This window comes from Scylla paramamosain, chromosome 12 (assembly GCF_035594125.1).
Source record: "Scylla paramamosain isolate STU-SP2022 chromosome 12, ASM3559412v1, whole genome shotgun sequence".
NCBI classification, from domain to species: domain Eukaryota; kingdom Metazoa; phylum Arthropoda; class Malacostraca; order Decapoda; family Portunidae; genus Scylla; species Scylla paramamosain.
This window is the reverse complement of record NC_087162.1, coordinates 22,171,131-22,183,636: the sequence shown is the minus strand read 5'-3', so window position 1 is coordinate 22,183,636 and position 12,506 is coordinate 22,171,131. Positions and strand designations below refer to the sequence as shown.

Genomic DNA, 12,506 nt, shown 5'->3' with positions numbered 1-12,506 from the left:
CCTATAATTATGATCTTCATTGTAACTCTCTCTCTCTCTCTCTCTCTCTCTCTCTCTCTCTCTCTCTCTCTCTCTCTCTCTCTCTCTCTCTCTCTCTCTCTCTCTCTCTCTCTCTCTCTCTCTCTCTCTCTCTCTCTCTCTCTCTCTCTCTCTCTCTCTCTCTCTCTCTCTCTCTCTCTCTCTCTCTCTCTCTCAATGGAGGGACAAAGAAAGAAGTGATGCATCAAGAACCACATGAATAGAATTTGATCTTTGTTGCATTCAGGTGTCCATATGCCATATTATAAATAAAATTTGTGTGGAAAAATTTGAAAATTTTACAAATAAGAATGATCTTTCAAGCATAAAATCATAAAAACTTCCACTGCATCCCAAAGTTCCTAATTTTAGTATAGTTTTGTTCACTTATAATATCTGAGCTCAGTTTATATACAAAATGTTTTAGCAATGCTACAATTTTTAGGTTATGTTGTATAGAAGACTGACAAGTTGCAGGAAACATGCATAGATTTTTGAAGTTATGAATAGCTGATATTATTGTAATTACAATGAGTGTGTATTACAGGTGCACAGTGATGACCTGGTGGTGGGCCTGGCCACAGCCATAGCAATACTGGATGTCTTCTTCATCCTGGTGGCAGTGCCAGAATCACTACCAGAAAAGCTGAGGCTCTCATCCTCCTGGAGTGCCCATATCTCATGGGAGCAGGCTGACCCCTTCTCTGTGAGTACATTGTTTTCTTATGTGAAATCACTAAATTGAATATTCCCTTGAGGAATAATGATATAATTCCACAAGTACATGAAAAGCATACAGTGGTTTTATAGTAGTTGATTCATAAGCCCAACCACAAATGTTACAAAGTCAGAACTAAGTTAACCAGTAACGGATGCTGATGGCTGGTGTAAGCTGTGCTGTCATGCACAGCAGTGTGGTGCTGAATTATTCTTGTAAATTGTTTACATTTATTTTCCATTAAAGGATGCCTGCATGGCTAACTGGCATAAAGGACCAGTGCCAGTTTATAAATATTTACCTTGGATTAGGCAGACACACGAATATAGCTAAGTACCTATCAGCACAGGCCTGCAACTAAATAGAATTCTTAGCTAGAAGTCTGGATGGAGTGTCTGCTGGGATGTTAAAGAGTTAAGAAGGAGCTTGAGTTGAATGCTGGCTGGAGTCTCACTTGAATGAAGAGCAGTTATGTGATCTGACTGCTCTTAGGAAGTTGACTGACTTCCTGTTCAGTAAGTGGATTGATATTAGTTTGTGCCGAGATGGTGAATCCGCTCAACCTGGATCCTCATTGTTTCATCCACTTGTCATGGTGGATTATTATATTTTAATTGAACCTTCAATTTCCCTGTTGGAATGATAGTTCTGACACCTGCATGGTGGAGCAGGGATGTCTAGTAAAAATTGATAGGCTGTTTTAAAAAAATCATCAAAAACAAGCCAATAGACCCAGACCGGAAAAAAGTTTATTCAACAGGAAACAAACATGGCTAGAGAGTTAAATAGTGATAATTATAAGTGAGTGGTGTGATGCTGCTCAATAAGCCATGTGTAAGTTAACTGGGGAGGAAAATTTTTGTGCTAAGGCATCACCACAATTATTTATATATTTATTCTTAAAAATTTTATGTATTTATTTATTTATTTATTTATTTATATTTTTTTCAGGCACTGTGGAAAGTGGGTAAGGACCGCAATGTACTGCTGATCAGTGTGTCAGTCTTCTTATCCTATCTACCGGAGGCTGGCCAGTATTCCTGCTTTTTTGTCTACCTCAGACTGGTAAGTCATCAAGCGTGTGTCCCAAAGTAGTCAAGTAGCCAGCTGGCCTCCCAGGCAAGTTGGGTGGCACATAATGTTGTGTCAAAACACGTCTGAAATCATTGTATATATATCCACGCGTCAGGCTGACATTTCCATTGAATAAGGATAGTGGTAAAAGGCAATTTGTGTATTGATATGACAGAAAACTAATGCAGCTTTCATACTCATTTTCTCTTGGCAGGTTATGGACTTCTCAGCAGAAATGGTGGCAACTTTCATAGCAGTTGTGGGGATTTTGTCTGTTGTGGCCCAGACTGCTCTTCTTAGTCTCCTTATGAAGAAACTGTCCAACAAACATGTTATTATGGTAAGAATTCATCCTTATTTTTAGCCACACAGCCTGTTTTCTCCCTGCATCTTGGGAAACTTTATTAGTGATTTTTTTTATTTTTTTATTTTTTTAATGCAGGACACTGGCCAAGGGCAACAAAAATCCATTAAAAAAAAGCCCACTGAGATGCCAGTCCCAGAAAAGGATCCAAGGTGGTAGTCAAAAATTGAAGATAAGTGTCTTGAAACCTCCCTCTTGAAGGAATTCAAGTCATAGAAAGGTGGAAATACAGAATCAGGCAGGGAGTTCCAGAGTTTACCAGAGAAAGGGATGAATGATTGAACAGACTGGTTAACTCTTGCATTAGAGAAGTGGACAGAATAGGGGTGAGAGAAAGAAGAAAGTCTTGTGCAGTGAGGCCGTGGGAGGAGGGGAGGCATGCAGTTAGCAAGATCAGAAGAGCAGTTAGCATGAAAATAGTGGTAGAAGACAGTTAGAGATGCAACATTGTGGCGATGAGAGGGAGGCTGAAGACACTCAGTTAAGAGGAGAAGAGTTGATGAGATGAAAAGCTTTTGATTCCACCCTGTCTAGAAGAGCAGTATGAGTGGAACTCCCATAGACATGTGAAGCTTACTCCATACATGGACAGGTAAAGTCCTTGTACAGAGTTAGCAGTTGGGGAGGTGAGAAAAACTGGTGGAGACGTCTCAGAACGTCTAACTTCATAGAAGCTGTTTTAGCTAGAGATGAGATGTAAAGAAGAATGAAAAAGAAAAATGTCAGTTTCATAGGGTTCTACAGCAATGCTATTTCTCTACTAATGTAGTTATTTTCTGATAGAGCATGTTATGTGCCCATACAACTTTAATAGTTTGCTGGGAAACACAGCTGCCAGATGTACAGTGTGTCTTTATCCTTAACAATATAGTGGGTTGTGGCTCTGTCCAACAAAGTCCAACATGTTGGCTCTTGGAGTATATGTTCATCTGTATTATTGTTAATTATTATTAATAATAAATAATAATAATAATAATATTACATTATTATTATTATTATTATTATTATTATTATTATTATTATTATTATTATTATTATTATTATTAATATTATTATTTTATTATTATTAATTAATTAATTAATTGTTTATTTATTTTTATCTTTGTATCCCTCTCTCCTAAACTTGGTTTTCCTCCTGCCTTAGTGTTTAAGTTCACAATTCATGAGGCACAAATTACAACAGTTGCCTGTTACTTTCATTCTAGATTGTCTAATATTGACATTGTCATTTTTGTTTATCCTGAAAATGTTTCACCCAGTTCCTCACAGATGACTTACTAGGATCCATTGCTCTAATCATTACTCTGACGAATTCCATGTTAGTTGTCCCAGCTTATGCAATTAAATAATCTGAAATAATGTTGGAAGACAATGTAAGCAAGTAGACATGCAGTTACTAAGGGGAAATGGGGATAAAAAATAAAGGCAGTCTTCCTTATCCTCATTAATGTTGGCACCTGATGTAGTTAAATTGTGCAGGCACACTAGTCTTTCATAGGAATGGAGAGTGAGAGGAAGTAAAAAAAAAAAAAAAGTTTATTATGGTGCATTATCTTCATGCCATTGCAAGCTTTTGTCCTGTGACCCCTTACATTTCCAAACACCTTGCAGTTTTAACAATCCGACATTTTCTTTGTTGCATTGAAAGTTCCGTAAGTCAGCATTCTATAAACTGAAATTCTACATTCAATAAGGGAAAAAATATTAAATAATAATAATAATAAAAAATTACTCTAAAAGGCAATTTTTATAATTTAAATTGCCACCATGTCAAATAAACCAGGCTAAGCCAGACCAAACTTGGCATAACCAACATGATAATAATTACTGCATATGTTATACTAATGCTAAGAAGGATTGCTGGTTCTGATTTAAGGTCAGGAGGTATTTTAGCCTTTACAGTGGCACCTCCCTGATGTGTTTTTTGTTTACAGCTTCTTGGTTGCAGTCTGATTTAATTTTCTCAAAAATCACTTGATTTTCCTTGTACTCTTCCTCTCCTCTTCCAAAAACAGTATAGCGTTTTTTTTATTGCTACTGTTGCCAAAAAGCGGTTCACCAATAATTTGATCTTCATTTTCTATGTATGGTCTGACATTTGTCTCCTCTGGTCTTCATCTTCCCTTATCTTTGTTATCAGTCCATTCTCTTTCTTTTGAGCCAAGCTGTTACAAATAAACAAAGCTTTTATGCTGGTGCTATGTGATGCACATGGGTACAGATACAAGAGTGAGGCTTCTTCACTCTTGGTCTCTCAACTCAGCAGCCATGCACATCATGTAGCACCCTCATAGAAGCATTGTTTATCTATAGCAGCTTAGCTCAAGAGAAAAAGGACTGAACTCATAACAAGAATAAGAGAACAGGTGAAGACCAGAGAAGAGAAGTGGATAAGTTACAACAACCATATATAGAAAATAAAGACTGGGTTATTGGTAAATTCCTATTTGACAACAGTAACATTGCAACAACAAAAGAACAGTTTTTGGAAGAAAAGAGAACATGTACAAGGAAGATTAAGTGATATTTAGGAGAAACAAGAGAGCAGAGCAGATAAGACTGCAAAAAAGAATCAGTAAACAAGATCGCATCAGAAAGGTGACATTACGAAGTCTAGACCTGGCTCTCAAACAAAACCAGAAACCAGCAGCCCTTATTAGTAGTCATGTCCTTTGAGAATTGTGCAAAGAAATGTTTCAGAAGGAGGAAGGGGGATGAAACTGTAGACCCTAAGCCTGCAGAATGGTTTACAAGTGTTTTTAATGATATTTTACGTAAATCATGATTTTGATGAGTCAGCAAAACCTAAGCCTCCCATTGCACCTTGCTCTGAGTACAGACTAAGAAGGACAGCTGGTACTGGTTAGGTTGGGAGTTCAACCTTTGCAACGGCACCTTCCTGATGTGGTCTTGTTTATGTCTTCTTGCTGTCTGTTCTGCTCTCTTGTTTCTCCTGAACATCACTACACTTTTCTTTAAAAAAAAAAGAACAAGTATGAGGAAAATTTAAAGTTTTTTTCTTTTGTTGTTGCAATGTTTTTATTCTTTTCTTCCAAGAACTGTCTAGATAAAGGACCAGAGGAGGCAATTGGATAGATTGCAAATACTGGTTGGATTATTGGTTAATGTCTTGATAACAGTAATATTGAAATGACAAATGAAATGCTATACAGTTTTTGAAAGAAAAGGAAGGAAGTGCAAAGAAAATTATGTGATATTTGGGAGAAATAAGAGAGAAACCTTAAACAATACCACATCAGGAAGGTGCTATTGGAAAGGCTAAACATCTCGATCTTTAACCAAGACCAACAACTTTTCTTAGTATTATGCCATAAGAGTAAGATATGATGTAATTATCACTATATAGGTTATGCTGAAACTAGTGTTGTGGTGCAGACAGTATTGAGAGTAAGATAGCTAGATTGACACATGAAATGTGCCAATCTCAGTTCTTGAACTTAATTTTTTCCTGAATGTTGTTTGAAATCTAAAATGTTCGGAAACCGAAATTATTTTCCCCATAGGAATCCATGTAATCCACCCTGTCCTAGCACCTTATGACAGACACTCCCACTCCCACTGTCAGGACTGTTGCTCCACATCTCCAGCTCAGGAATGATTTATCTAGATAGGACATAGGTATTGAATTAATTAAGTGACATGGAACTTGTCAGAAAGTACTGTTTAGACTGTGCACATATACTCTTTGTCAGTAAGTGGAGTAACACACTTGCCAAAGTGATGGTGATTATAACACTTAGACATCTTGCTGCTGGGAAAAGCTACTGGGATGTCTGTTAGTGATGGCATTGTGAGTCATTGAGAGAGTCACCAAAAACAGTTCATATACATTGAGGCTCCTTAACAGTATCATTTTATCTAATTTCAAAGATTGAATTATTGTCTTACCCACTCTCTCTCTTTTATACATAAAAATGAAAGATATAGAAAATATGAATTAGTAATAAATGACAGCTTTTGCTTTGTCTTTTAGTATTTGAAATCAAGAAACTTTGTTCAAGAACTGAATTATGGTATGGCAATCAAAGCAATTAGGAGTTCAAATTTTGTTCAAAAACCAATTTGTTTGAAAAGGCGTTCAATAACTGAGGCTCCACTGTATTGTGATGTATTTTTCCATTTTTTCCTGAACTATTTCTGGGAATGAAAAAGCTTATTGTCAGTGTCTGAAAAAGTACAGTAAAACTGAATTTTGGGAATTCAAGAGTTCTTTATCCAAGCAATTCCCAAAATATTAGGTGAATGGAAAACTTACCTCTAAGCAACATAATCTGACAATGATTGTAATCATACAGGTAATTGAGTTGCTGCCTGCAATAAGGGAACCAGCACCAATCATTCCTGTAATGAAATTTTCTTTTGTAGTCAATTCTATAATTTTTCCTGGTATTCTAGAAATGGGAATATGACTGTAGCTGGCTTGTGCATGGTGTTAACACTCATAGGTAATTGTAGTATATACCTTATCAGCTCACTCTTGTTTGTACCACACAATGCCAGTTTTTACACAAACAGTTATGGTAATTGCTTATGTGTACAATAAATCTCAGGATGATGTAAATATATACTGTTTTGTGTTTGAACTAAGTATCATTGGCTATCTATTCAAATACCTATTAAACTATATGCTGCTATGGTCTATAAATGTTAGCAAGACACACATTACGCCTATCTTTGCATTACTGTTGTTTTTATGAGAATGAGAAGATCATGGGATTTGTTACATAATCAACTATATTTTGGGATGATTAGTGCTAAGTCCTTTTTGCAGGTAGCCATTGAAATTAAGTTGCCCTGTTCTTAACCACTGATGAAGCATCAAATTGAATTAAATTATTTTCTTGCTGTATCTTTCTGAAATATTTTACATTGAAAGCTTATTGGAACTTTTCACCACAGGTCGGGCTGACTTTTGAGTTACTGCAACTTATGTGGTATGGGTTTGGCTCAAAGATTTGGATGATGTGGGCTGCAGGTCTGCTGGCTTCAGTATCTTCCATTACCTACCCTGCCATTAGTGCCTATGTCAGCACTCATACTGATGCTGACAAGCAGGGTATGTAGTTTTTAGTGGTATCTCTGTAATTGAAGATAAAAATGAACTTGTTGATTTGAATGCATTCTGATAATTTTATTACATTATGCTTTACTTGATTCATAATTTTGTATTAATCAAAATTGCTTACTGATCTTTATGCACAGGTGTGGTTCAGGGCATCATTACAGGCATGAGAGGATTATGCTCAGGCCTTGGTCCTGCGGTCTTTGGCTTCATCTTTTATCTTTTCCATGTGGACCTCAGCCAAGAGCAAGGGGATGATGGCTCTCACAGAGTAAGACATTGTTCTCAAAATTCTTTTACCATTAATCTCAGTCTCTCCTTTGAAGCAGCCACCAGTGCAGTATCTGAATACAGTGGCTGCTTGAGATCACACCTTTATCCTTAACATTCTCCTCCTTCTAACATTTCTTGCTTTCATGGTCCTCGCAACACCATTTGTATTAACATTGGTTATGTAGGATGTGTAGGCTTGTCAGTCTTTTTAAAAATGTAGCCATTTCTGTAATCTATTCCCTTGATTTTGAATCTTTACCTTCCATTATATTTATCACCATTCTAAAATTGTTTGTTTACATTGAGATGCCTAAATTGGATAATATTTAACTTATTTTAAGGAATGAATGACTATCTTATCTACTGTCTTATCTACTGTATCTCCACCAAACATATATATGTAAACACTGGAAATATAAAACCTTTCACTTTGTCTTTTAGTATTTGAAAGCAAGTAAGTGCTGCATGTAGCAAATGCCCATGATGGGATGATTTCACTTGATTCATGACTTATTGCATACAACTTGATGTACATTTTTTAAGATACAATGGTACCTTGTAGTATGAGTGGACCATTGTAAAAGTAATTCACTGTATGAGCAGAGGCTCATCCAAATTTTTGTCTTTAAGTACGAGTGGAAATCCACTGTATGAGCAAGTTTCCTACAAGCAACCACTACTGTTAGCACTGAGCTCTCTGTTCTCACAGTCTACCATCAAGTGCATCCTTCACTAGCTCAGTTCACATGTTTATCTTGTTGAGATAGCATTCCTATTGCTTTTTTGTGCTTTACCAGTATTTGTGTTAGTTTTGTGCATTTTTTGTTATTACTTTGTAATTATTAGTTGTGTTAGCCATAGGTCCTAAAAAGGTTAGTGCAAAGGATGGTACTGAGAAGAAAAACAGATTATGATAGAGTTGAAGAAGAAAATAATTTATAAACATTGGGACACTAATGAAAACAGAGGGATACTTCCTCAATCTGGCCAACATCTCACTTCAGGATCCTTGATCTAAGTGGTCCAACTTATCCTTAAGTAGCTGGATACTATTTTGTCTTTTCCATTCTTTCATTAGATTTTATAATTATTATTTTCTGTTTTAAAACCCATAAGAAAATTATTTTTGTGTTTTTGGGGGGCTGAAACAGACTAATTAAATTTCAATGGGGAAAATTGATTTGGAAGATGAGTAAATCACAAATGAGCTTGGTCATTGAATGAATTGTACTCATACTGTAAGGCATCACTATGTGCATTTCTTCTTTTTATAATTGGTACAAGGGTTGGTCCATATTCCTTTCCTCTTAAAACCACACTGCTCACAAGTTATTCTTGTAATCTCTAGATCTTTTGATCAGTACTTTCATACATCTTACAGCACTCAAAGGATGCAAGTCTGGTAACTCAAGCATTTGCTTCTGCAACTAAATTCACAGATTTCTTTTTCTGCAAATGTTAAATGCAAGTTATTTCAGTAGTACAGCATCAGTTAAATTATTTTCAGAATATCATTCAAAGATTCCTTTAATCTTCACAGCATCCCTTCACTATGAGGGTGGACTGTAGGATTAATTTTGTGTGAAAATATATGTACATATTTTACAAATTTTTTTTCTCTAATGTTAACAAAATACATTAAAAATGCAACAGTATTTTGTTATACTATTCATATATCTTCTTTTTTTCTCAGTTTGCTGGAAATTAACATTTACATTACTCATGTATTTCTGTATGTTCAGTACTTAATGCCTTGCCTTACCTCAGCCCAATGGTTCTGCTGTCGGCAATGGGTCAACATCACATGTTGTCAGCAGCCCAAACCTGGTGCCTGGACCTCCATTCGTGTTTGGGGCACTACTGGTGATCTGTGCCCTCATGGTTGCTGCCTTCATTCCTGAGGGCTCTATAAAATCCAGAAAACAATCAGGTATGCCTGAAAGGATGAGATGTATTTAGAAGAGTCATATGTGATTATTAATTAATATAATTTTTAACATTGCATAAATAGAGCATTTACTTTGTCACAATTAAAAGGTAAGTTTGGATTATTTCAGTAGATCCATGTAGATCATACACAATCAAGGAAAACCTAGGATTGGCTGCTCAGATGTGACATGAAAGAGGAGGGGAAGGTGCAGGGTGATGGTTTACACCGTCAATTCTGTTTCATAAGCACAATACAATAAGCACAATTTGTATATTTTTTTTATAAAATCACAGACTATATATGTTGAGGCTTATACTGTGTGATTTTGTAGTCACATTCAGAGGTACCATCATTCTTGCTTGATTGAGGATGAATTAATTATTTAGATTGAAGTGAGCAAACAAGCTCACTAGAACCACTTTCATGTTGAAAAAAGTGCAATACCCAGTAGAAATAGAGGCACTAGAGGCTAGAAATAGAAAGCTTATAATGATCATACTAGTACTCCAACAACTTTCTTTGTGGTTTATCATAAGGATATTGATTTAAATTTTTTTTCACCTGCACTTTATCATTAAGGTATAGAGGGTGTTGTGTTATAAGTGAATGAGTTACGAACGTTCAGAGATACGAGCAGGCTACTCACAAAATGAAATTGTGCTTTTGATATTGTTCCCTTTTGTTTAGCAAAGTTCAAATTTGGCGCTATGCACTGTATTTGCTGCTTTGTCAATACTCATGCTGTACAGCCCTTTGACATAGGCCCCATTCTATTGGTGGGCAGGAACCAATAATTTAAGTATTCAAGGAACCGGTTCCTTGGGCTGGCAGAACCATCTGAACCATTTCTGGAATTGGTTCCCCAGGGAATTGGTAGAACTCAGCTGGTGAATACCAGTGTCTCAGAACTGCCAGCATGCTGCTTGGTGGTTACCAGGGTGTAGCAGTTCTGGGATTCATCTAGAATACTGACAGGGATGATTACCAAGTACTGACTCCCAGTCCAGAGAGACTGAGATGGATAATGAATGGGTGCACCATTTAGTTGATGTTTACTCTTACCTCATACAGGATTTGTTCATTAATAAACATGCTTGGGTTTATATCTATTCGCATATTTTGTGGGATGTTTAGTGCGGAGTTGTTTTATGTTTGATGTAATTCCATTGCATTTCAGGATGTTTTTACAGACTTAAGCTTACAGTACAACAGCAGATAACATGTGCTCCATATAATTCCACACTGAAATTGCTCTATTTTGCTTGGATATCAGTTTTATGTTGAATTGACTAAGTTTAAATGTTATAAATACTTAATGAATTTAGATATAATCTCGTTATGTGCACCTTTAGTGCAGTGCCCTTAAAAAATCCTTGATGCCTGAAAAAATGTTACATTATATTTCAGGACAGGAAGGATTACAGTACAATCAGCAAATAAGATGTTTTATATATCTACGCTGATATGGTTTTTAGTTACTCATGAGGAGTAGGGTCACACCCTTCATTTGACAGTCTTAACTCGTATGACGCATCACTGGGAGTGCACCAATATATATATATATATATATATATATATATATATATATATATATATATATATATATATATATATATATATATATATATTATGACATCATAAGATATCGACCAATCAAAGTACAAAAAACGTGATTATGCTTATGGTAACACTAAATAGGTGCATACTGTTGGCTAGCATGAATGAAATATTTTCATATTATTCATACAATTCCTTTGTATACTGGATGCAAGGACACTTACTCATATTTGATTGTATTACACTTGGTAGATATCATTTGCAAAACTTCCTAAATAATGTTAATGATTACGCACATTTTAAACACTACATAAATGTTTGAGTGTCATAACTTGTGCATATCTGCCATCAGTACTTGTGTGGAACTCTTAAAGGTGGAACTGGCTCCAAGACTTGGAACTGGTTCCTAGCAGTTCCTGGCAGGACTGGTTCCAGAGTTGGATTTTGCCCAGCCTTACCCCATTCCCTTGTACATCTGCTAATGGATAGGACAAGCTCTGTTGTGCTCTTCTGATTTTATTGTGAAAAATCTAGCCTATCTTTATCCATCATGGTTAATAGCAAGCATAAGGCAAGCAGTGGTGGTGATGAAAGTGCAAAAATGCAGCAAGCTAGCTGAATGGAAATGAAGGTGGCTATTATAAAGAAAATAGTGGCAAAAAAAGTAATGAATGTAACACGCTTGTTTAACATGAGTAGTTCAACTATTTGCACAATCTAAAAGAACAAGGAACAAATTAAGTAACATGTTAAAAGTGCTGTGCTTATGCAGTCAACAACAATAATCAAGAGAAGGGGAAGTTGATTGAAGAAATGGAGAAACTTCTGGATATGTGGTATATGTATGTATTAAGTATCAAGTAAGCAAGCATTACATTATTTGTGAAACTTTTTTTTTTTTTTGTGTGTGTGTGTGTACCGAAAAATTACGATGATGAATTACGAGCAAAATTACTTAAAAGCAGCCTTCTGGAATGTATCTCGCTCATAACTCAAACACCCTCTGTATTTCTTAGAGAGTTCTTAGTAGTATTCATACTGCCAAACAGCTATTGACTAACTGTGATTTTATGGTTTCATGTCTGTGGACATGGTAGAAATTTTGTAGTAATGGAATTATGGTCAGTTTTTAGTTACAATTGAGTGGCAGTATACTCCTTTTGGAAACTTCATGAGCTGTAAGTAACAATTTTTATGGATCATGTCACACTGCATCTCAACATAACTATCATCATTATTGTCTATTGACATGAAGGCCATCCAGATATAGGATAGTGTTCAGTTAATATTTCATTCTATTTGAAATGCTGATACGACTCTTAGACATGATGTATAGCAAAGACAGTCTTGTTACAACATTTGAAGCTTCCTCCCAAAAATATTTTTCCAGAATTGAATTTCTAATGAGAGAATTGATAAACTATCAAGTAGGCAGTGAAATAGTGTAATCTGGTTTTACTATGAGATTATATATTATTCATTTTTTACA

The 12,506-nt window shown here is 35.7% G+C and overlaps 1 protein-coding gene across 1 annotated transcript in view; it reads left to right on the top strand.

Moving 5' to 3' along the window:
• LOC135105884 (hippocampus abundant transcript 1 protein-like) overlaps positions 1-12,506 on the top strand; it is a 37,530-nt gene that overhangs the window by 20,875 nt on the left and 4,149 nt on the right. The window contains exons 6-11 of the mRNA XM_064014528.1: positions 566-724; positions 1,688-1,801; positions 2,025-2,150; positions 7,095-7,251; positions 7,398-7,528; positions 9,298-9,460. Of these exons, the coding sequence (XP_063870598.1) occupies positions 566-724; positions 1,688-1,801; positions 2,025-2,150; positions 7,095-7,251; positions 7,398-7,528; positions 9,298-9,460 (850 nt within the window). The remainder of the gene's footprint in view (positions 1-565; positions 725-1,687; positions 1,802-2,024; positions 2,151-7,094; positions 7,252-7,397; positions 7,529-9,297; positions 9,461-12,506) is intronic.